This window comes from Myxine glutinosa, chromosome 11, assembly GCF_964187855.1.
Source record: "Myxine glutinosa chromosome 11, kmMyxGlut1.1, whole genome shotgun sequence".
Taxonomy (NCBI): domain Eukaryota; kingdom Metazoa; phylum Chordata; class Myxini; order Myxiniformes; family Myxinidae; genus Myxine; species Myxine glutinosa.
The window spans coordinates 877737-900530 of record NC_136271.1 but is presented as its reverse complement, the minus strand read 5'-3'; the positions used below and the strand labels follow the sequence as shown (position 1 = coordinate 900530).

At 47.0% G+C, this 22794-nt stretch overlaps 1 protein-coding gene across 2 annotated transcripts in view; it reads right to left on the bottom strand.

Moving 5' to 3' along the window:
- The window catches only part of LOC137436346 (fibulin-5), a 158577-nt gene extending 135993 nt beyond the window's left edge, over positions 1-22584 (bottom strand). For both annotated transcript variants that reach the window (XM_068130036.2, XM_068130038.2), the window contains exons 1-2: positions 22364-22584; positions 10676-10724 (exon numbers count right to left, since the gene is read on the bottom strand). In XM_068130036.2, the coding sequence (XP_067986137.2) occupies positions 10676-10724; positions 22364-22450 (136 nt within the window). In that variant the 5' untranslated portion in view covers positions 22451-22584. The remainder of the gene's footprint in view (positions 1-10675; positions 10725-22363) is intronic.
- Between the last annotated feature and the right edge of the window lie 210 nt (positions 22585-22794).

The window sequence follows — 22794 nt, the reverse complement described above, 5'->3', positions numbered from 1 at the left end:
GGCATACACCCTCTTTCTCAAAGAATGATGAAGACATTCTCCCGTGTAACTTGGAGATGAATGCTTACCTTCACCAAGGAAATTTATGTGACCATTTGCCTGGATCACACTGCAACATATGAAAGAAAGGCGATCACTTACTCTTGTTCGAAGACTTCGAACATTCACCACATCAGAAGTTGCAGGACAACGACATTTTACCTGCAACCTCTGTGAAATGCGGGGACATATGTTATTACTTCACCAACGTCCGGGGAACCAGCATGGAGCTGCAAAAAACGGCTGTGCCCTTGTCACAACAGCTGTGCACGATTCTGCTGGTTGCTCCTGGTAAGGACCATGAATGACCTGAACACCATGGTCCCAACATCAGTGTGGATGCATCCGGCATCCCTGTTCCACATCTTGCTGGCCAATCAACGTCACACCAATACTTGCTGCCCACTCACAATGAGGGAGGAGGCAAGTCGACTACAACTGGGTGAAGGCCTTGTTCAAGGAATCATTATGGTTCACAGCAAAAAAGTGGCAAGAATGCTACATGGAGAGAAGGGTCAGTCTATGACTCCGCAGTGTTACCACAACAGCGAAATCCTACACGAAGTAGTGCAGGAGCTATGAAGACATTAGGAGAAAATGTTTCATACCTGGATTCAAACACAAGTGATCAGCCCTTCCTTTCAAACAAAGTCAACATTTGTGTGGAGGCAAACGTTTTTTGCCAGATGGTGCAGATGCTTTACAAAACTTGAAAATGAAGTGAAATTGTTGTATCTTGGTGATGGTGAAGTGTTGTTTTGAAAATATATTTGTGATGCAAATGCAATAGATCGAACAATATGGAAGAAATCAATGACCAACGAAATGTTTTGTGATTCTTGCAGGATGACGGTGTATGCCGAAGGGAATTTGATTACCAAAGTGATTGATTATTTACTTATACTTGTAATGATGTTTACTAGTAGTGATTGATTGTTTACTTATATTGATGTTTAGATTAATGGTTAATATAAACAAAAACAAAAAGATGAGGGAATTGTGGAAGTGTAACTCAGTGTAACGTATTGATTGGCCCTGGTAACTCATTGATTAAATCTGGTAACGAAGCAGAATGTGCATGAACATGATAATCTCTTGAAACACCTGGTCAAGGCCCCAGGCTAGAGCACCCTCCTACTGTGTAAATGGAAATCACAGCAGGAGGGGAGCGAGTTGATGCCAGGACTTGGTGCAATGCATGACCTCGGGGCATCAGCGGAGAAAGGATTAACGTTTCAGCGGACAGAGGATTAAGTCCAGTTCGTCCATATAAACTAGAGCAAACGTGGAGTCGACAGTACTTGCTACGTGAAGCGCTGACCGAACGGGAGTGTCGGATGAACGAGAAGGACCAGCGAAAAGAGTTAACCTGATCCATTATATTATGCGGTATCATTTTGGTAATTGGAATGAAGTAAATACAGTTAATAAACCAGACCTTTTGTAAACCTGTGTGCGGTCATTGGAGTCCTGTGAGTCATACACAAAATTCTTCCACAGTACGCACACTCAACTCCAAGCCGAGAGGTACACACACTCTCCTCCAAGCCGAGAGGTACACACACTCACCTCCAAGCCGAGAGGTACACACACTCACCTCCAAGCCGAGAGGTACGCACACTCACCTCCAAGCCGAGAGGTACACACACTCACCTCCAAGCCGAGAGGTACGCACACTCACCTCCAAGCCGAGAGGTACGCACACTCACCTCCAAGCCGAGAGGTACGCACACTCACCTCCAAGCCGAGAGGTACGCACACTCACCTCCAAGCCGAGAGGTACGCACACTCACCTCCAAGCCGAGAGGTAAGCACACTCACCTCCAAGCCGAGAGATACGCACACTCACCCCCAAGCCGAGAGGTACGCACACTCACCTCCAAGCCGAGAGGTACGCACACTCACCTCCAAGCCGAGAGGTACGCACACTCACCTCCAAGCCGAGAGGTACGCACACTCTCCTCCAAGCCGAGAGGTACGCACACTCACCTCCAAGCCGAGGTACGCACACTCACCTCCAAGCCAAGAGGTACGCACACTCACCTCCAAGCCGAGAGGTATGCACACTCACCTCCAAGCCGAGAGGTACGCACACTCACCTCCAAGCCGAGAGGTACGCACACTCACCTCCAAGCCGAGAGTTACGCACACTCACCTCCAAGCCGAGAGGTACCCACACTCACCTCCAAGCCGAGAGGTACCCACACTCACCTCCAAGCCGAGAGGTACACACACTCACCTCCAAGCCGAGAGGTACACACACTCACCTCCAAGCCGAGAGGTACACACACTCACCTCCAAGTTGTCTAGTCTGGGTGTGAATCGGACCCAGGAATAAACTGCCATCCCTTGGGAGGACGTTAAACTGGGGTCAGTCTGCCGGAATTAGTTGGTTGATGATAAAGATCCCATGGCGTCTTTCGCGAAGAGTAGGCGAGTTCCATGGAATACATTCCAAATTCCTGCCCTAACTCAGAGGTCACAGCACCAGCCTCACACCCCTGAAATCAACCAATGACGCATCCTTGTGCTGCAGGTAAAAAAAGAAGATATTGTGGCGGACACGAAAGCCCACTGGCGTGGTGACATCATTCCACGCACCAAGTGGGCAGCGGCCACGCCCGAGGGGTAGGCGTGGCCTGAGGATATACACGGGGCGCGCAGCCCGGAGCGCGCTAGTGTTACAGTGAGCTCCTGAAATAAAGACGCTTATAAGTTACCGCTTGTCCATTTCCTCCTTGCTCGCAAGCAGCGCGCGTAACGCCGCGCTTTACTGGTGACCCTCGACGTTGGATCTGCCGGAGCGATCCTTCCACACACGACGCCATTGCCATGGCCAACTTCATCAAACTTCCCGAATTTTGGGAGGCCCAGGCCGAAGTCTGGTTCGTCCAAGTCGAAGCCCAATTTCAGCTTCGGCGCCTCACCGGCGACGACACACGCTACTGCCACGTCGTCGCCTCCCTCGGGCCCGGCACGGCCGCTCGAGTTGTGTCCGTCCTTCGCCACCCACCGGACGGCCACAAGTACGAGGCACTCAAGCGGCTACTCCTAGCCACGTTCGGCCTCACGGACGACGCATGGGCCGACCGCCTCCTGGATCTCCCCGAGCTCGGCGACACGCGTCCGTCGGTCCGAATGGACCATATGCTGTCACTGTTGGGCGACGAAGCCCCCGGTTCTCTATTCTGGGCGCTTTTCCGTCGCCAACTTCCAGCGCAGGTTCGCCTCGCGTTGGCCGGGACCGTGCTAACGGAACCCCGAGCATTGGCAGCTGAGGCGGACAGGTACTTTGCGGCCGTCACGGACCTCGAGGCTAATGCTGCTGATGATGCTGATCCACAGCATCAGCTTACACAGCATACGTAGCATGCTGATACGCACCTCGTGACCGCCGCCACGCCCCGCCCACCGCCGCGGCGAAAACCGCCACCGCGGGGAAACCCGCCAACTCCACCGGCCTGGCGGAGCCAGTCGCGCTCCTCCAGCTCCACCACCTGGTGCTGGTTCTACGGCAAGTTCGGCCACGAGGCTCGGCAGTGTCATCCGCCATGCTCTTTCAACAGGCCGGGAAACGCCCGGGCCGGCGCTCAATAGTGGCGATGAGCGCTGGCCGTTCGAGCAGCCTGCTGTTCATAACGGACACCTTATCAGGGCGCCGTTACCTGTGCGACACGGGAGCGCAGGTGAGTGTCGTTCCCGCCAGTATGTCAGACAAGCACGCCGCGGGCGGGGGCCCCGCGCTGCTTGCCGCGAACGGGACGCCCATCCGTACGTATGGAAAACGCTGCCTCTCTCTGCGGTTCGGAGGGCAGGTTTTCCGATGGACGTTCGTCACCGCCGACGTGCCCATGGCACTGCTTGGCGCGGACGTCCTGTGCGCTAATGGGCTCCTGGTCGACGTAAAGCGCAGACGTCTTGTCCAGGCCGAGACGTTCAGCTCGCTCGCTTGTGCGCTGCCCAGCTCAACGAGCGGCTCACCGAGCAGCTTGCCAAGCGGCTTGCCGAACGGTTCGGTTCCGGCCACGTTGATCTGTACGCTTCCGGCAGCGGACGCATTCACCCGCCTCCTCGCCGGCTTCCCGGCCCTCACGCGGCCCACCTTCTCGGTGGGGGCCGTCAAGCACGGGGTGGCCCATCACATCCCCACCGTCGGGCCACCGGTCTACGCCCGGGCACGCCGCCTCGAGCCGACGAAGCTGGCGGTGGCAAAAGCGGCTTTCGCTACCCTGGAGCGAATCGGCATCGTTCGGCGCTCGGAGAGTGCTTGGGCGTCGCCGCTGCACATCGTGCCGAAGCCTGGCGGGGGATGGCGACCGTGTGGGGACTATCGCTGTCTCAATGATGCCACCACTCCTGACCGCTACCCCGTCCCCCACATTCAGGACTTTTCCGCCCGTTTGGCGGGCATGTCCTTCTTCTCAAAGGTGGACCTCATACGTGGCTACCATCAGGTCCCTGTCAGGCCGGAGGACGTCCCGAAGACGGTGGTCATCACACCATTCGGACTCTTTGAGTTCCTGCGGATGCCCTTCAGTCTGAAGAATGCGGCTCAGGCGTTCCAGTGACTGATGGACAGCGTCCTGCGCAACTTGGATTTTGTCTACATCTACCTGGACGATATCCTCGTCGCCAGCGCGTCCCGCGAAGAGCACCTACGCCACCTCCGCACGCTCTTCGAACGCCTGGGCCAGCATGGCCTGATTGTGAACCCCGCAAAGTGCCGGTTCGGCGTCACCGTAATCGATTTTCTGGGGCACCGTGTCACCAGGCACGGAGCCGTCCCCCTGCCGGCCAAGGTGGAGGCGGTGAAGGGCTTTCCGCGCCCCCGCACGATCAGAGGGCTGCAGGAGTTCCTGGGCATGGTGAACTTTTACCATCGGTTCCTGCCCCGTATCGCCCAGCTCCTGCGCCCCCTGCACGAAGCTGTCCGAGGTAAGCCGGGCAAAGGCGACGTTACCTGGACCGAGCAGATGGACACGGCGTTCACGGGCGCGAAGCTCGCCTTGGCTAACGCCACCATGCTCGCACACCTGGCGCCTGATGCACCGATCGCCCTCACCACCGACGCCTCGGACTACACGGTGGGCGCAGTGCACGAGCAATGGGTGCGTGGAGCTTGGCAACCGCTGGCGTTCTTTAGCCGGCAGCTTCGCCTGCCCGAACGCCGTTACAGTACCTTCGACCGCGAGTTGCTCGGGCTTCACTTGGCGGTCAGGCACTTCCGCCATCTGCTCGAGGGCCGTGCGTTCACGGCCTTCATCGACCACAAGCCGCTGATCTTCGCGATGGGCAAGGTCACCGAGCCGTGGTCGGCCCGGCAGCAGCGTCACCTCTCGGCCGTGTCCGAGTACACGACGGACATCCGGCACGTCGCGGGGAAGGACAACCCGGTGGCGGATTGCCTTTCCCGGGCCGTCGCCCACGCAGTCCACCTCGGCATCGACTATGCCTGGATGGCAGCAGACCAGGCCGCTGACCCCGACGTCCAGGCCTTGCGGACCGCCGTCACGGGCCTCCGCGTCACCGAGGTGCCATTCGACGGCGCAGGCGCAGCCCTCTTGTGCGACGTCTCCCTCGGGCGGCCTCACCCCATCGTGCCCGTGGGCTGGCAGCGCCAGGTGTTTGACGCCATCCACGACCTGTCCCACCCGGGCGCAAGGGCCTCCCAAAGTTTGATCGCCGACAGGTTCGTCTGGCATGGCCTCCGGAAGGCCGTCCGCGGCTGGGCCAGGACGTGCCTCGCGTGCCAGCGTGCCAAGGTGCACCGGCACACCCAGGCCCCGTTGGCCCCGTTCACGGTGCAGGAACGCCGGTTTGACCATGTCCACGTGGACCTGGTGGGACCTCTGCCCCCCTCATGGGGTTTCACCCACGTCCTCACCATGGTGGACCGCACCACCCGGTGGCCGGAGGCCGTGCCCTTGGCGTCGACGATGGCGGCGGACGTCGCGCAGGCTTTCATCGCCACCTGGGTCGCCCGGTTCGGCGCCCCCTCAGACATCTCGTCTGACCGCGGCCCCCAGTTCACCTCGGAGCTCTGGGGGGCGGTCGCGCAGGGGCTCGGGGTCCGGCTGCACCGAACCACGGCCTACCACCCCCAGGCTAACGGCCTGTGTGAGCGATTTCACCGCTCATTGAAGGCCGCGCTCCGGGCCACCCTCCGCGACGGCAGCTGGGTCGACAGGCTCCCCTGGGTCCTGCTGGGCCTCCAGACTGCGCCCAAGGAGGACCTGCACGCAGCCGCGGCGGAGTTGGTCTTCGGGCAACCGCTGCGGGTGCCGGGCGAGTTCCTCCCCGACTCCATGGCACCATGGTCCGCAGCACAGCAGCACTCCGCTCTGCAAGAGACCACCCAGAGGTTCGCCCCGGTGCCAGCGGCATGCCACGGGCACCCACCGACGCACGTCGCCCCGGAGCTTCGCACGGCGGAGTACGTCTTCGTCCGCCACGATGCCCACCGGACACCACTGCGGCCCTCGTACGACGGGCCTTTCCGCGTGCTGGAGACCGGGGCGAAGCACTTCACCCTGGACATTGGCGGTACTCCTGACCGCGTTTCTGTAGACCGCCTCAAGCCGGCCCACCTCGACGTGGACCATCCACCGCCAGTGGCCCGACCCCCGCGTCGGGGCCACCCCCCTGCGGGCGGCCCCCGGCACCGCCCAGCCCCGCTGCCACGCCGCCCCCCGGTCCTGCACCCATCCCAGGGGCAGCCAGGGGCATCCCACCTGGCATCCCTGCACCCCGGACGCCGCCGATCGCCAGGGGGCGCTTCGGCCGGGTCATCCGTCTGCCCCGCAAACTGGCCCTCCAGGTGTGCGGGAATTCTGGGGGGGCGCGTGTGGCGGACACGAAAGTCCACTGGCGTGGTGACATCATTCCGCGCACCAAGTGGGCGGCGGCCACGCCCGAGGGGTAGGCATGGCCTGAGGATATACACGGGGCGCGCAGCCCGGAGCGCGCTAGTGTTACAGTGAGCTCCTGAAATAAAGACGCTTATAAGTTACCGCTTGTCCGCTTCCTCCTTGCTCGCAAGCAGCGCGCGTAACGCCGCGCTTTAATATAACCTAATTATTACTAAACAAATAATAACAAAACACTCCCAGGTGACTCGTGCTTGTCACAGCATGAATCTTCCTTTTCTCATATCAGACAATACTTTGTACTACAGCTTTGGGAATTCATTCCAGTGTATGCATGACCTGGGCTGTGGATTTGCATAATATTTCTGGGGGTGGGATGGAGGCTTCGCCGACGATGCTGTGGCCTCCATGGATCGGACTGTGGTGCCGGCACACAATGGCCTGGCCTTTTCCAAATGTACCGTGGAATCTTCAACATGCACAGGTGAACGCTAAATGAAGGAACAGCCGAGAAGAAAATTCCCTCCAAATCAAGGTGCGCTCGATGGGATGTCCTGCCTATGAAGCTCCAGAAGGACAAGTTTAGTCAGGCCAGAAATTTAAATGAGACGAGATCGCTCTAATTAGATCATGTCTCTTTTCTATCAATAACTATATTCAGACAATCTCAAATTTTCAAATCTCTCTCTCAAATCAATTCTCAAAGACAATTCGCAAATCTCAAATAATCAGACAATCAAAAGACATGGCTCTTTGTCTATCAGACAATTCTCTTTTCTATCAATGCAGCTCTTGTATTTAAGGCCTGGCATCGATGAGAACTATATAGTCCGTGACTGGAGCCTTTAACATAAAAAGAATGGCCACCTCTGAGCTAACCTGTCGACCTGCGTTGGCTTGTCTTGCCACCACTGTAACAGAATGTTTATCACACATGTTGAACCGTCATCTTTTTGTATGGCTTCAGTAAATAATATGGACGATGAAGCTCCTTTGATCTGAAAAGGCCAACATTGTCCGACGTATTGGTGTATGTGACGAACGTATCTACCATTCATTGACGGGTACGACTTTGCTGTGCTTTGGTTTGTGAACACGATGGCAAATGGGATCTAAAAAGAGCAAGAAAAAAAGGGGACAATTTGAAAGACAGATGAAGCTTCAAGAAGGGGAACACATGGGGTAAACATGTAATTACAAAGGCCCATGGGGGCACAAACAAAAGGAATGCCTGTGGCCCACAGGGCAAAAGAGCACAACCCAGTCTTGGATGCTTTTCTGGTGCAAGGAGCCACGCACTACACACAACTCTTACCAACACATGCACTACACACAACACACAACCATGCACTACACACAACTCTTACCAACACACAACTACATACAACCACGCACTACACACAACTCTTACCAACACACGCACTACACACAACTACATACAACCACACACTACACACAACTCTTACCAACACATGCACTACACACAACTACATACAACCACGCACTACACATAACGCTTACCAACACATGCACTACACACAACTACATACAACCACGCACTACACACAGCTCTTACCAACACACACACTACACACACCTACATACAACCACGCACTACACACAACGACATACAACCATGCACTACACACAACTCTTACCAGCACATGCACTATGCACAACATCATACAACCATGCACTACACACAACTCTTACCCACACACGCACTACACACAACTACATACAACCATGCACTACACACAACTACATACAACCATGCACGACACACAACTCTTACCAACACACATACTACACACAACTACATACAACCACGCATGACACACACAACTCTTACCAACACACATACAACACACAACTCTTACCAACACATGCACGACACACAACGCTTACCAACACACGTACTACACACAACTACATACAACCATGCACCAAACACAACTCTTACCAACACACACACTACACACAACTACAAAGAACCATGCACTACACACAACTCTTACCAACACATGCACTACACACAACTACATACAACTACGCACTACACACAACTCTTACCAGCACATGCACTACACACAACTACATACAACCATGCACTACACACAACTCTTACCAACACACACTACACACAACTACATACAACCATGCACTACACACAACTACATACAACCACGCACGACACACAACTCTTACCAACACACGCACTACACACAACTACATGCAACCACGCACTACACACAACTCTTACCAACACACACAAAACACACAACTCTTACCAATACATGCACTACACACAACTCTTACCAACACATGCACTACACACAACTACATACAATCATGCAATACACACTACACACAACCATGCACTGCACACAACTACACACAACCATGCACGACACACAACTACATGCAACCATGCACTACACACAACCCTTACCAACACATGCACTACACACAACCACGCACTACACACAACTATGTACAACAAACAACTACACACAAAACCATGTACTACACACAACTCTTACCAACACACACACTACACACAACTACATACAACCACGCACTACACACAACTTTTACCAACACACGCACTACACACAACTACATACAACCACGCACTACATACAACTCTTACCAACACACACACTACACACAACTACATAAAACCACACACTAAACACAACTCTTACCAACACATGCACTACACACAACTACATACAACCACGCATGACACACAACTCTTACCAACACATGCACTACACACAACTACATACAACCACGCAGAGCACACAACTCTTACAAACACACGCACTACACACAACTACATACAACCACGCATTACACACAACTCTTACCAACACACGCACTACACACTAAATACAACCATGCACTACACACTAAATACAACCACGCACTACACACAAATCTTACCAACACACACACTACACACAACTACATACAACCATGCACTACACACAACTATAAAAACACATGCACTACACACAGCTACATACAACCACACACTAAACACAACTCTTACCAACACATGCACTACACACAACTACATACAACCATGCACTACACACAACTATGTATTACACACAACTACACACAAAACCATGCACTACACACAATTCTTACCAACACAAACAACTACACACAACCACACACAACCATGCACTACACACAACTACACACAACCACACACAACCATGCACTACACACAACTCTGACCAACACACACACTACACACACTACACACACAACCACACACAACCACACACAACCATGCACTACACACAACCACACACAACCATGCACTACACACAACCACACACAACCATGCACTACACACAACCACACACAACCATGCACTACACACAACCACACACAACCATGCACTACACACAACCACACACAACCATGCACTACACACAACCACACACAACCATGCACTACACACAACCACACACAACCATGCACTACACACAACCATGCACTACACATAACCACACATAACCATGCACTACACACAACCACACACAACTATGCATTACACACAACCACACACAACTACACACAACCATGCACTACACACAACCACACACAACCGTGCACTACACACAACCACACACAACCATGCACTACACACAACCACACACAACCATGCACTACACACAACCACACACAACCATTCATTACAGACAACCACACACAACTACACACAACCATGCACGACACACAACTCTTACCAACACAGTCTTCTTTGTCCTCGCGCCAACTGTAACCATCGGAACACCTCTGCAGCAAAGGAAAGAAATAATTACAATTCCACAAAAATGAATTGCAAAAGCAATAACTCCCGCACAGTATGATGATGCAAGTTCCTGCAACTTCAAAAGTTCATTGTACAGGAAGTGCATCAAAACTACAACACGGCACTGGGTAGTGCGCATACTTCCGCCAGGCTGAACAGATAGCCTCCAGATTTGTATCGACTGATAGATCTGATGTGGATGCGGAGCTAAATCAAAATGGAATCGCCATGTTATTATCGCCAGAGCAGCTCATCCACCAAGTCTTGTCCGAATCCATCCATAACTTTTTGAGATTTTCCACCAAGTCTTGTCCGAATCCATCCGTAACTTTTTGATATTTTCCACCGAGTCTCGTCCAAATCCATCCATAACTTTTTGAGATTTTCCACCTAGTCTTGTTCGAATCCATCCATAACTTTTTGAGATTTTCCACCGTCTTGTTCGAATCCATCCATAACTTTTTGATATTTCCCACCGAGTCTCGTCCGAATCGATCCATAACTTTTTGAGATTTTCCACCAAGTCTTGTCCGAATCCATCCATAACTTTTTGATATTTCCCACCGAGTCTCGTCCGAATCCATCCATAACTTTTCGAGATTTTCCACCGAGTCTCATTCGAATCCATCCATTATTTTTTTGAGATTTCCCACCAAGTCTCGTCCGAATCCATCCATAACTTTTTGAGATTTTCCACCGAGTCTCATTCGAATCCATCCATAACTTTTTGAGATTTCCCACCAAGTCTCGTCCGAATCCATCCATACCTTTTTGAGATTTCCCACAAAGTCTCGCCCGAATCCATCCATAACCTTTTGAGAGTTTCCACCAAGTCTCGTCCGAATCCATCCATACCTTTTTGAGATTTCCCACCAAGTCTCGTCCGAATCCATCCATAACTTTTTGAGATTTTCCACCGAGTCTCATTCGAATCCATCCATAACTTTTTGAGATTTCCCACCAAGTCTCGTCCGAATCCATCCATACCTTTTTGAGATTTCCCACAAAGTCTCGCCCGAATCCATCCATAACCTTTTGAGAGTTTCCACCAAGTCTCGTACGAATCCATCCATACCTTTTTGAGATTTCCCACCAAGTCTCGTCTGAATCCATCCATAACTTTTTGAGATTTTCCACCAAGTCTTGTCCGAATCCATCCACAACTTCTTGAGATTTTTCACCAATTCTGGCGGAATCCATCCATAACTTTTTGACATTTTCCACCAAGTCTCTGTCGAATCCATCCACAACATTTTGAGATTTTCTACCAAGTCTTGTTCGAATCCATCCATAACTTTTTGATATTTTCCACCGAGTCTTGTCTGAATCCATCCATAACTTTTTCAGATTTTCCACCAAGTCTCTGTCGAATCCATCCATAACCTTTTGAGATTTTCCACCGAGTCTTGTCCGAATGGATCCATAACTTTTTGAGATTTTCCACCAAGGCTTGTCCGAATCCATCCATAACTTTTTGAGATTTTCCAGCAAGTCTGTCGAATCCATCCATAAATTTTTGAGATTTTCCACCAAGTCTCCTTCGAATCCATCCATAATTTTTTGATATTTTCCACCAAGTCTTGCCGAATCCATCCATAACTTTTTGAGATTTTCCACGAAGTCTTGTCTGAATCGATCCATAATTTTTGATATTTTCCACCAAGTCTTGTCCGAATCCATCCATAAGATTTTGAGATTTCCCACCAAGTCTCATTCGAATCCATCGATAACTTTTTGAGATTTCTAACCAAGTCTCGTCCGAATCCATCCATAACTTTTTGAGATTTCCCACCAAGACTTGTCCGAATCCATCCATAACTTTTTGAGATTTTCCACGGAGTCTCATTCGAATCCATCCATAACTTTTTGAGATTTTCCACCAAGTCTTGTCCGAATCCATCCATAACTTTTTGAGATTTTCCGCCGAGTCTCATTCGAATCCATCCATAACTTTTTGAGATTTTCCACCAAGTCTTGTACGAATCCATCCATAACTTTTTGAGATTTTCCACCGAGTCTTATTCGAATCGATCCATAACTTTTTGAGATTTCCCACCATCTTGTCCGAATCCATCAATAACTTTTTGAGATTTTCCAGAGTCTTGTCCGAATCCATCCATTACTTTTTGAGATTTCCCACCAAGTTTTGTCCGAATCCATCCATAACTTTTTGAGATTTCCCACCGTCTCATTCGAATCCATCCATAACTTTTTGAGATTGCCCACCAAGTCTTGTCTGAATCCATCCATAACTTTTTGAGATTTCCCACTGAGTCTCGTCCGAATCCATCCATAACTTTTTGAGATTTCCCACCAAGTCTCGTCCGAATCAATCCATAACTTTTTGAGATTTCCCACCAAGTCTTGTCGGAATCCATCCATAACTTTTTGAGATTTCCCACCAAGTCTCGTCTGAATCCATCCATAACTTTTTGAGATTTCCCACCAAGTCTCGTTCGAATCCATCTATAACTTTTTGAGATTTCCCACCAAGTCTCGTTCGAATCCATCCATAACTTTTTGAGATTTTCCAACAAGTCTTGTCCGAATCCATCCGTAACTTTTTTGATATTTTCCACTGAGTCTCGTCCGAATCCATCCATAACTTTTTGAGATTTTCCACCGAGTCTCATTCGAATCCATCCATAACTTTTTGAGATTTCCCACCAAGTCTTGTCCGAATCCATCCACAACTTCTTGAGATTTTTCACCAATTCTGGCCGAATCCATGCATAACTTTTTGAAATTTTCCACCAAGTCTCTGTCGAATCCATCCATAACTTTTTGAGATTTTCCACCAAGTCTCGTCCGAATCGATCCATAACTTTTTGAGATTTTACACGAAGTCTCTGTCGAATCCATCCACAACATTTTGAGATTTTCTACCAAGTCTTGTTCGAATCCATCCATAACTTTTTGAGATTTTCCACCAAGTCTCTGTCGAATCCATCCATAACATTTTGAGATTTACCACCGAGTCTTGTCCGAATCGATCCATAACTTTTTGAGATTTTCCACCAAGTCTTGTCCGAATCCATCCATAACTTTTTGAGATTTTCCAGCAAGTCTCTGTCGAATCCATCCATACATTTTTGAGATTTTCCACGAAGTCTCCTTCGAATCCATCCATAATTTAAAACATATTTTCCACCAAGTCTTGTCCGAATCCATCCATAACTTTTTGAGATTTTCCACGAAGTCTTGTCCGAATCCATCCATAAGATTTTGAGATTTCCCACCAAGTCTCGTTCGAATCCATCCATAACTTTTTGAGATTTCCCACCAAGTCTCGTCCGAATCCATCCATAACTTTTTGAGATTTTCCACCGAGTCTCATTCGAATCCATCCATAACTTTTTGAGATTTCCCACCAAGTCTCGTCCGAATCCATCCATAACTTTTTGAGATTTTCCACCGAGTCTCATTCGAATCCATCCATAACTTTTTGAGATTTCCCACCAAGTCTCGTCCGAATCCATCCATACCTTTTTGAGATTTCCCACAAAGTCTCGCCCGAATCCATCCATAACCTTTTGAGATTTCCCACCAAGTCTCGTCCGAATCCATCCATAACTTTTTGAGATTTTCCACCGAGTCTCATTCGAATCCATCCATAACTTTTTGAGATTTCCCACCAAGTCTCGTCCGAATCCATCCATACCTTTTTGAGATTTCCCACAAAGTCTCGCCCGAATCCATCCATAACCTTTTGAGAGTTTCCACCAAGTCTCGTACGAATCCATCCATACCTTTTTGAGATTTCCCACCAAGTCTCGTCCGAATCCATCCATAACTTTTTGAGATTTTCCACCGAGTCTCATTCGAATCCATCCATAACTTTTTGAGATTTCCCACCAAGTCTCGTCCGAATCCATCCATAACCTTTTGAGATTTTCCACCAAGGCTTGTCTGAATCCATCCATAACTTTTTGAGATTTTCCAGCAAGTCTGTCGAATCCATCCATAAATTTTTGAGATTTTCCACCAAGTCTCCTTCGAATCCATCCATAATTTTTTGATATTTTCCACCAAGTCTTGCGGAATCCATCCATAACTTTTTGAGATTTTCCACGAAGTCTTGTCTGAATCGATCCATAATTTTTGATATTTTCCACCAAGTCTTGTCCGAATCCATCCATAAGATTTTGAGATTTCCCACCAAGTCTCATTCGAATCCATCGATAACTTTTTGCGATTTCTAACCAAGTCTTGTCCGAATCCATCCATAACTTTTTGAGATTTCCCACCAAGACTTGTCCGAATCCATCCATAACTTTTTGAGATTTTCCATGGAGTCTCATTCGAATCCATCCATAACTTTTTGAGATTTTCCACCAAGTCTTGTCCGAATCCATCCATAACTTTTTGAGATTTTCCGCCGAGTCTCATTCGAATCCATCCATAACTTTTTGAGATTTTCCACCAAGTCTTGTATGAATCCATCCATAACTTTTTGAGATTTTCCACCGAGTCTTATTCGAATCGATCCATAACTTTTTTAGATTTCCCACCATCTTGTCAGAATCCATCAATAACTTTTTGAGATTTTCCAGAGTCTTGTCCGAATCCATCCATTACTTTTTGAGATTTCCCACCAAGTTTTGTCCGAATCCATCCATAACTTTTTGAGATTTCCCACCGTCTCATTCGAATCCATCCATAACTTTTTGAGATTGCCCACCAAGTCTTGTCTGAATCCATCCATAACTTTTTGAGATTTCCCACTGAGTCTCGTCCGAATCCATCCATAACTTTTTGAGATTTCCCACCAAGTCTCGTCCGAAGCAATCCATAACTTTTTGAGATTTCCCACCAAGTCTTGTCGGAATCCATCCATAACTTTTTGAGATTTACCACCAAGTCTTGTCCGAATCCATCCATAACTTTTTGAGATTTTCCACCAAGTCTCGTCCGAATCGATCCATAACTTTTTGAGATTTTACACGAAGTCTCTGTCGAATCCATCCACAACATTTTGAGATTTTCTACCAAGTCTTGTTCGAATCCATCCATAACTTTTTGAGATTTTCCACCAAGTCTCTGTCGAATCCATCCATAACATTTTGAGATTTACCACCGAGTCTTGTCCGAATCGATCCATAACTTTTTGAGATTTTCCACCAAGTCTTGTCCGAATCCATCCATAACTTTTTGAGATTTTCCAGCAAGTCTCTGTCGAATCCATCCATACATTTTTGAGATTTTCCACGAAGTCTCCTTCGAATCCATCCATAATTTAAAACATATTTTCCACGAAGTCTTGTCCGAATCCATCCATAACTTTTTGAGATTTTCCACGAAGTCTTGTCCGAATCCATCCATAAGATTTTGAGATTTCCCACCAAGTCTCGTTCGAATCCATCCATAACTTTTTGAGATTTCCCACCAAGTCTCGTCCGAATCCATCCATACCTTTTTGAGATTTCCCACAAAGTCTCGCCCGAATCCATCCATAACCTTTTGAGAGTTTCCACCAAGTCTCGTCCGAATCCATCCATACCTTTTTGAGATTTCCCACCAAGTCTCGTCCGAATCCATCCATAACTTTTTGAGATTTTCCACCAAGTCTTGTCCGAATCCATCCACAACTTCTTGAGATTTTTCACCAATTCTGGCGGAATCCATCCATAACTTTTTGACATTTTCCACCAAGTCTCTGTCGAATCCATCCACAACATTTTGAGATTTTCTACCAAGTCTTGTTCGAATCCATCCATAACTTTTTGATATTTTCCACCGAGTCTTGTCTGAATCCATCCATAACTTTTCAGATTTTCCACCAAGTCTCTGTCGAATCCATCCATAACCTTTTGAGATTTTCCACCGAGTCTTGTCCGAATCGATCCATAACTTTTTGAGATTTTCCACCAAGGCTTGTCCGAATCCATCCATAACTTTTTGAGATTTTCCAGCAAGTCTGTCGAATCCATCCATAAATTTTTGAGATTTTCCACCAAGTCTCCTTCGAATCCATCCATAATTTTTTGATATTTTCCACCAAGTCTTGCGGAATCCATCCATAACTTTTTGAGATTTTCCACGAAGTCTTGTCTGAATCGATCCATAATTTTTGATATTTTCCACCAAGTCTTGTCCGAATCCATCCATAAGATTTTGAGATTTCCCACCAAGTCTCATTCGAATCCATCGATAACTTTTTGAGATTTCTAACCAAGTCTTGTCCGAATCCATCCATAACTTTTTGAGATTTCCCACCAAGACTTGTCCGAATCCATCCATAACTTTTTGAGATTTTCCACGGAGTCTCATTCGAATCCATCCATAACTTTTTGAGATTTTCCACCAAGTCTTGTCCGAATCCATCCATAACTTTTTGAGATTTTCCACGGAGTCTCATTCGAATCCATCCATAACTTTTTGAGATTTTCCACCAAGTCTTGTCCGAATCCATCCATAACTTTTTGAGATTTTCCGCCGAGTCTCATTCGAATCCATCCATAACTTTTTGAGATTTTCCACCAAGTCTTGTATGAATCCATCCATAACTTTTTGAGATTTTCCACCGAGTCTTATTCGAATTGATCCATAACTTTTTGAGATTTCCCACCATCTTGTCCGAATCCATCAATAATTTTTTGAGATTTTCCAGAGTCTTGTCCGAATCCATCCATTACTTTTTGAGATTTCCCACCAAGTTTTGTCCGAATCCATCCATAACTTTTTGAGATTTCCCACCGTCTCATTCGAATCCATCCATAACTTTTTGAGATTGCCCACCAAGTCTTGTCTGAATCCATCCATAACTTTTTGAGATTTCCCACTGAGTCTCGTCCGAATCCATCCATAACTTTTTGAGATTTCCCACCAAGTCTCGTCCGAATCAATCCATAACTTTTTGAGATTTCCCACCAAGTCTTGTCGGAATCCATCCATAACTTTTTGAGATTTACCACCAAGTCTTGTCCGAATCCATCCATAACTTTTTGAGATTTTCCAGCAAGTCTCTGTCGAATCCATCCATACATTTTTGAGATTTTCCACGAAGCCTCCTTCGAATCCATCCATAATTTTTAAATATTTTCCACCAAGTCTTGTCCGAATCCATCCATAACTTTTTGAGATTTTCCACGAAGTCTTGTCCGAATCCATCCATAAGATTTTGAGATTTCCCACCAAGTCTCGTTCGAATCCATCCATTCCTTTTTGAGATTTTCGACGAAGTCTTGTCCGAATCCATCCATAACTTTTTGAGATTTCCCACCAAGTCTCGTCCGAATCCATCCATAACTTTTTGAGATTTCCCACCAAGTCTCCTTCGAATCCATCCATAATTTTTTGATATTTTCCACCAAGTCTTGCGGAATCCATCCATAACTTTTTGAGATTTTCCACGAAGTCTTGTCTGAATCGATCCATAATTTTTGATATTTTCCACCAAGTCTTGTCCGAATCCATCCATAAGATTTTGAGATTTCCCACCAAGTCTCATTCGAATCCATCGATAACTTTTTGAGATTTCTAACCAAGTCTTGTCCGAATCCATCCATAACTTTTTGAGATTTCCCACCAAGACTTGTCCGAATCCATCCATAACTTTTTGAGATTTTCCACGGAGTCTCATTCGAATCCATCCATAACTTTTTGAGATTTTCCACCAAGTCTTGTCCGAATCCATCCATAACTTTTTGAGATTTTCCGCCGAGTCTCATTCGAATCCATCCATAACTTTTTGAGATTTTCCACCAAGTCTTGTATGAATCCATCCATAACTTTTTGAGATTTTCCACCGAGTCTTATTCGAATCGATCCATAACTTTTTGAGATTTCCCACCATCTTGTCCGAATCCATCAATAATTTTTTGAGATTTTCCAGAGTCTTGTCCGAATCCATCCATTACTTTTTGAGATTTCCCACCAAGTTTTGTCCGAATCCATCCATAACTTTTTGAGATTTCCCACCGTCTCATTCGAATCCATCCATAACTTTTTGAGATTGCCCACCAAGTCTTGTCTGAATCCATCCATAACTTTTTGAGATTTCCCACTGAGTCTCGTCCGAATCCATCCATAACTTTTTGAGATTTCCCACCAAGTCTCGTCCGAATCAATCCATAACTTTTTGAGATTTCCCACCAAGTCTTGTCGGAATCCATCCATAACTTTTTGAGATTTACCACCAAGTCTTGTCCGAATCCATCCATAACTTTTTGAGATTTTCCAGCAAGTCTCTGTCGAATCCATCCATACATTTTTGAGATTTTCCACGAAGCCTCCTTCGAATCCATCCATAATTTTTAAATATTTTCCACCAAGTCTTGTCCGAATCCATCCATAACTTTTTGAGATTTTCCACGAAGTCTTGTCCGAATCCATCCATAAGATTTTGAGATTTCCCACCAAGTCTCGTTCGAATCCATCCATTCCTTTTTGAGATTTTCCACGAAGTCTTGTCCGAATCCATCCATAACTTTTTGAGATTTCCCACCAAGTCTCGTCCGAATCCATCCATAACTTTTTGAGATTTCCCACCAAGTCTCCTTCGAATCCATCCATAATTTTTTGATATTTTCCACCAAGTCTTGCGGAATCCATCCATAACTTTTTGAGATTTTCCACGAAGTCTTGTCTGAATCGATCCATAATTTTTGATATTTTCCACCAAGTCTTGTCCGAATCCATCCATAAGATTTTGAGATTTCCCACCAAGTCTCATTCGAATCCATCGATAACTTTTTGAGATTTCTAACCAAGTCTTGTCCGAATCCATCCATAACTTTTTGAGATTTCCCACCAAGACTTGTCCGAATCCATCCATAACTTTTTGAGATTTTCCACGGAGTCTCATTCGAATCCATCCATAACTTTTTGAGATTTTCCACCAAGTCTTGTCCGAATCCATCCATAACTTTTTGAGATTTTCCACGGAGTCTCATTCGAATCCATCCATAACTTTTTGAGATTTTCCACCAAGTCTTGTCCGAATCCATCCATAACTTTTTGAGATTTTCCGCCGAGTCTCATTCGAATCCATCCATAACTTTTTGAGATTTTCCACCAAGTCTTGTATGAATCCATCCATAACTTTTTGAGATTTTCCACCGAGTCTTATTCGAATCGATCCATAACTTTTTGAGATTTCCCACCATCTTGTCCGAATCCATCAATAACTTTTTGAGATTTTCCAGAGTCTTGTCCGAATCCATCCATTACTTTTTGAGATTTCCCACCAAGTTTTGTCCGAATCCATCCATAACTTTTTGAGATTTCCCACCGTCTCATTCGAATCCATCCATAACTTTTTGAGATTGCCCACCAAGTCTTGTCTGAATCCATCCATAACTTTTTGAGATTTCCCACTGAGTCTCGTCCGAATCCATCCATAACTTTTTGAGATTTCCCACCAAGTCTCGTCCGAATCAATCCATAACTTTTTGAGATTTCCCACCAAGTCTTGTCGGAATCCATCCATAACTTTTTGAGATTTACCACCAAGTCTTGTCCGAATCCATCCATAACTTTTTGAGATTTTCCAGCATGTCTCTGTCGAATCCATCCATACATTTTTGAGATTTTCCACGAAGCCTCCTTCGAATCCATCCATAATTTTTAAATATTTTCCACCAAGTCTTGTCCGAATCCATCCATAACTTTTTGAGATTTTCCACGAAGTCTTGTCCGAATCCATCCATAAGATTTTGAGATTTCCCACCAAGTCTCGTTCGAATCCATCCATTCCTTTTTGAGATTTTCCACGAAGTCTTGTCCGAATCCATCCATAACTTTTTGAGATTTCCCACCAAGTCTCGTCCGAATCCATCCATAACTTTTTGAGATTTCCCACCAAGTCTCATTGGAATCCATCCATAACTTTTTGAGATTTTCCACCGAGTCTCATTCGAATCCATCCATAACTTTTTGAGATTTTCCACCAAGTCTTGTCCGAATCCATCCATAACTTTTTGAGATTTTCCACCGAGTCTCATTCGAATCGATCCATAACTTTTTGAGATTTCCCACCATCTTGTCCGAATCCATCAATAACTTTTTGAGATTTTCCACCGAGTCTTGTCCGAATCCATCCATTACTTTTTGAGATTTCCCACCAAGTCTTGTCCGAATCCATCTATAACTTTTTGAGATTTTCCACTGAGTCTCATTCGAATCCATCCATAACTTTTTGAGATTTCCCACCAAGTCTTGTCTGAATCCATCCATAACTTTTTGAGATTTCCCACCGAGTCTCATCCGAATCCATCCATAACTTTTTGAGGTTTCCCACCAAGTCTCGTCCGAATCCATCCATAACTTTGTGAGATTTCCCACCAAGTCTTGTCCGAATCCATCCATAACTTTTTGAGATTTCCCACCAAGTCTCGTCTGAATCCATCCATAACTTTTTGAGATTTCCCACTAAGTCTCGTTCGAATCCATCCATAACTTTTTGAGATTTTCCACCAAGTCTTGTCCGAATCCATCCATACCTTTTTGAGATTTCCCACCAAGGCTCGTTCGAATCCATCCATAACTTTTTGAGATTTTCCACCGATTCTCATTCGAATCCATCCATAACTTTTTGATATTTTCCACCAAGTCTCTGTCGAATCCATCCATAACTTTTTGAGATTTCCCACTAAGTCTCGTCTGAATCCATCCATAAGTTTTTGAGATTTTCCACCGAGTCTCGTCCGAATCCATCCATAACTTTTTGAGATTTCCCACCAAGTCCTGTCCGAATCCATCCATAACTTTTTGAGATTTTCCACCGAGTCTCATTCGAATCCATCCATAACCTTTTGAGATTTTCTACCAAGTCTTGTCCGAATCCATCCATAACGTTTTGAGATTTTCCACCGAGTCTCATTCGAATCCATCCATAACTTTTTGAGATTTCCCACCAAGTCCTGTCCGAATCCATCCATAACTTTTTGAGATTTTCCACCGAGTCTCATTCGAATCCATCCATAACCTTTTGAGATTTTCCACCAAGTCTTGTCCGAATCCATCCATAACTTTTTGAGATTTTCCACCGAGTCTCATTCGAATCCATCCATAACTTTTTGAGATTCACCACCAAGTCTTGTCCGAATCCATCCATAACTTTTTGAGGATTTCCATCAAGTCTCATTCGAATCCATCCACAACTTTTTGAGGTTTTTGGCCCAATATCTCAATGGCGACGATTCACTAAAAATTTATCCTAACTGGATCTTCATGAAAATCGATCCAATTCTTCCTCGTCTCTCACCCAACCTGTCACCTGTCCACCATGTTTCGTCCAAATCTGTTCATAACGTTTTGGGAAATCCTGCTCACAAACAGACAGACAAGCAGGGGTGAAGACATCATGTCCGTCCACCTTGTGTAGCAGCGGAAGGGCTAAACATTCCGTAACTGTCAAAAGCGATGACTTCAGCGGCTTTAGCATTAAAAGGTTCAAAGAAGAAGAACAGCGAGCACCTTGCGAGAAAGGTTGATGCGCAAACGTTAACATGCCCACGATGAAAAGGTGCAAATAGCAAAGCATAACGATACGTCGATACCTGTAGCATGTATTATAAATAATAATACAATCATGATAATTGTCTACAGCGGCACAGCCCTCCAATAGAACTAGAAGACTTAGTGCAGGTGAACAGGTGAGTCCAAATGTTCACTCGGTTACCGGAGTGACTTCGAGATCCTGCGCGGAGAGCAGGAAGAACAGTGAGGTGGTGAACAGGACCGAAACGAGGCGAACACCTGTGGTCATCCCGTCGGAGCAGCAGCGCAATCTGCGGGCACAGAGGGGAGCACGGGGATCGATCGGGCACGTGAGCAACTTCCACGATGTTGGAATGCAATGTGAGACTTTGGAGCGATATTAGAACGATCCGTGCTGCGAGGGAGTAGCCTTGACTCCCTCCCCCCAGCCCTCCTCGGCCTCGTGAGGGCCATCATCCTCCCTCTCCTCCCCTTCACTCTCAAAACCCTGGGTTCCGAGTCCCAGCTCCGGCCACATCTGTTCCTGTTTAAGAGGCCACGAGATGCATCTCCATTTTGGAATGCGCGCTCGGCGAACTTGACCATCGCACCAGCCCGCTCACCCCGGCCCGC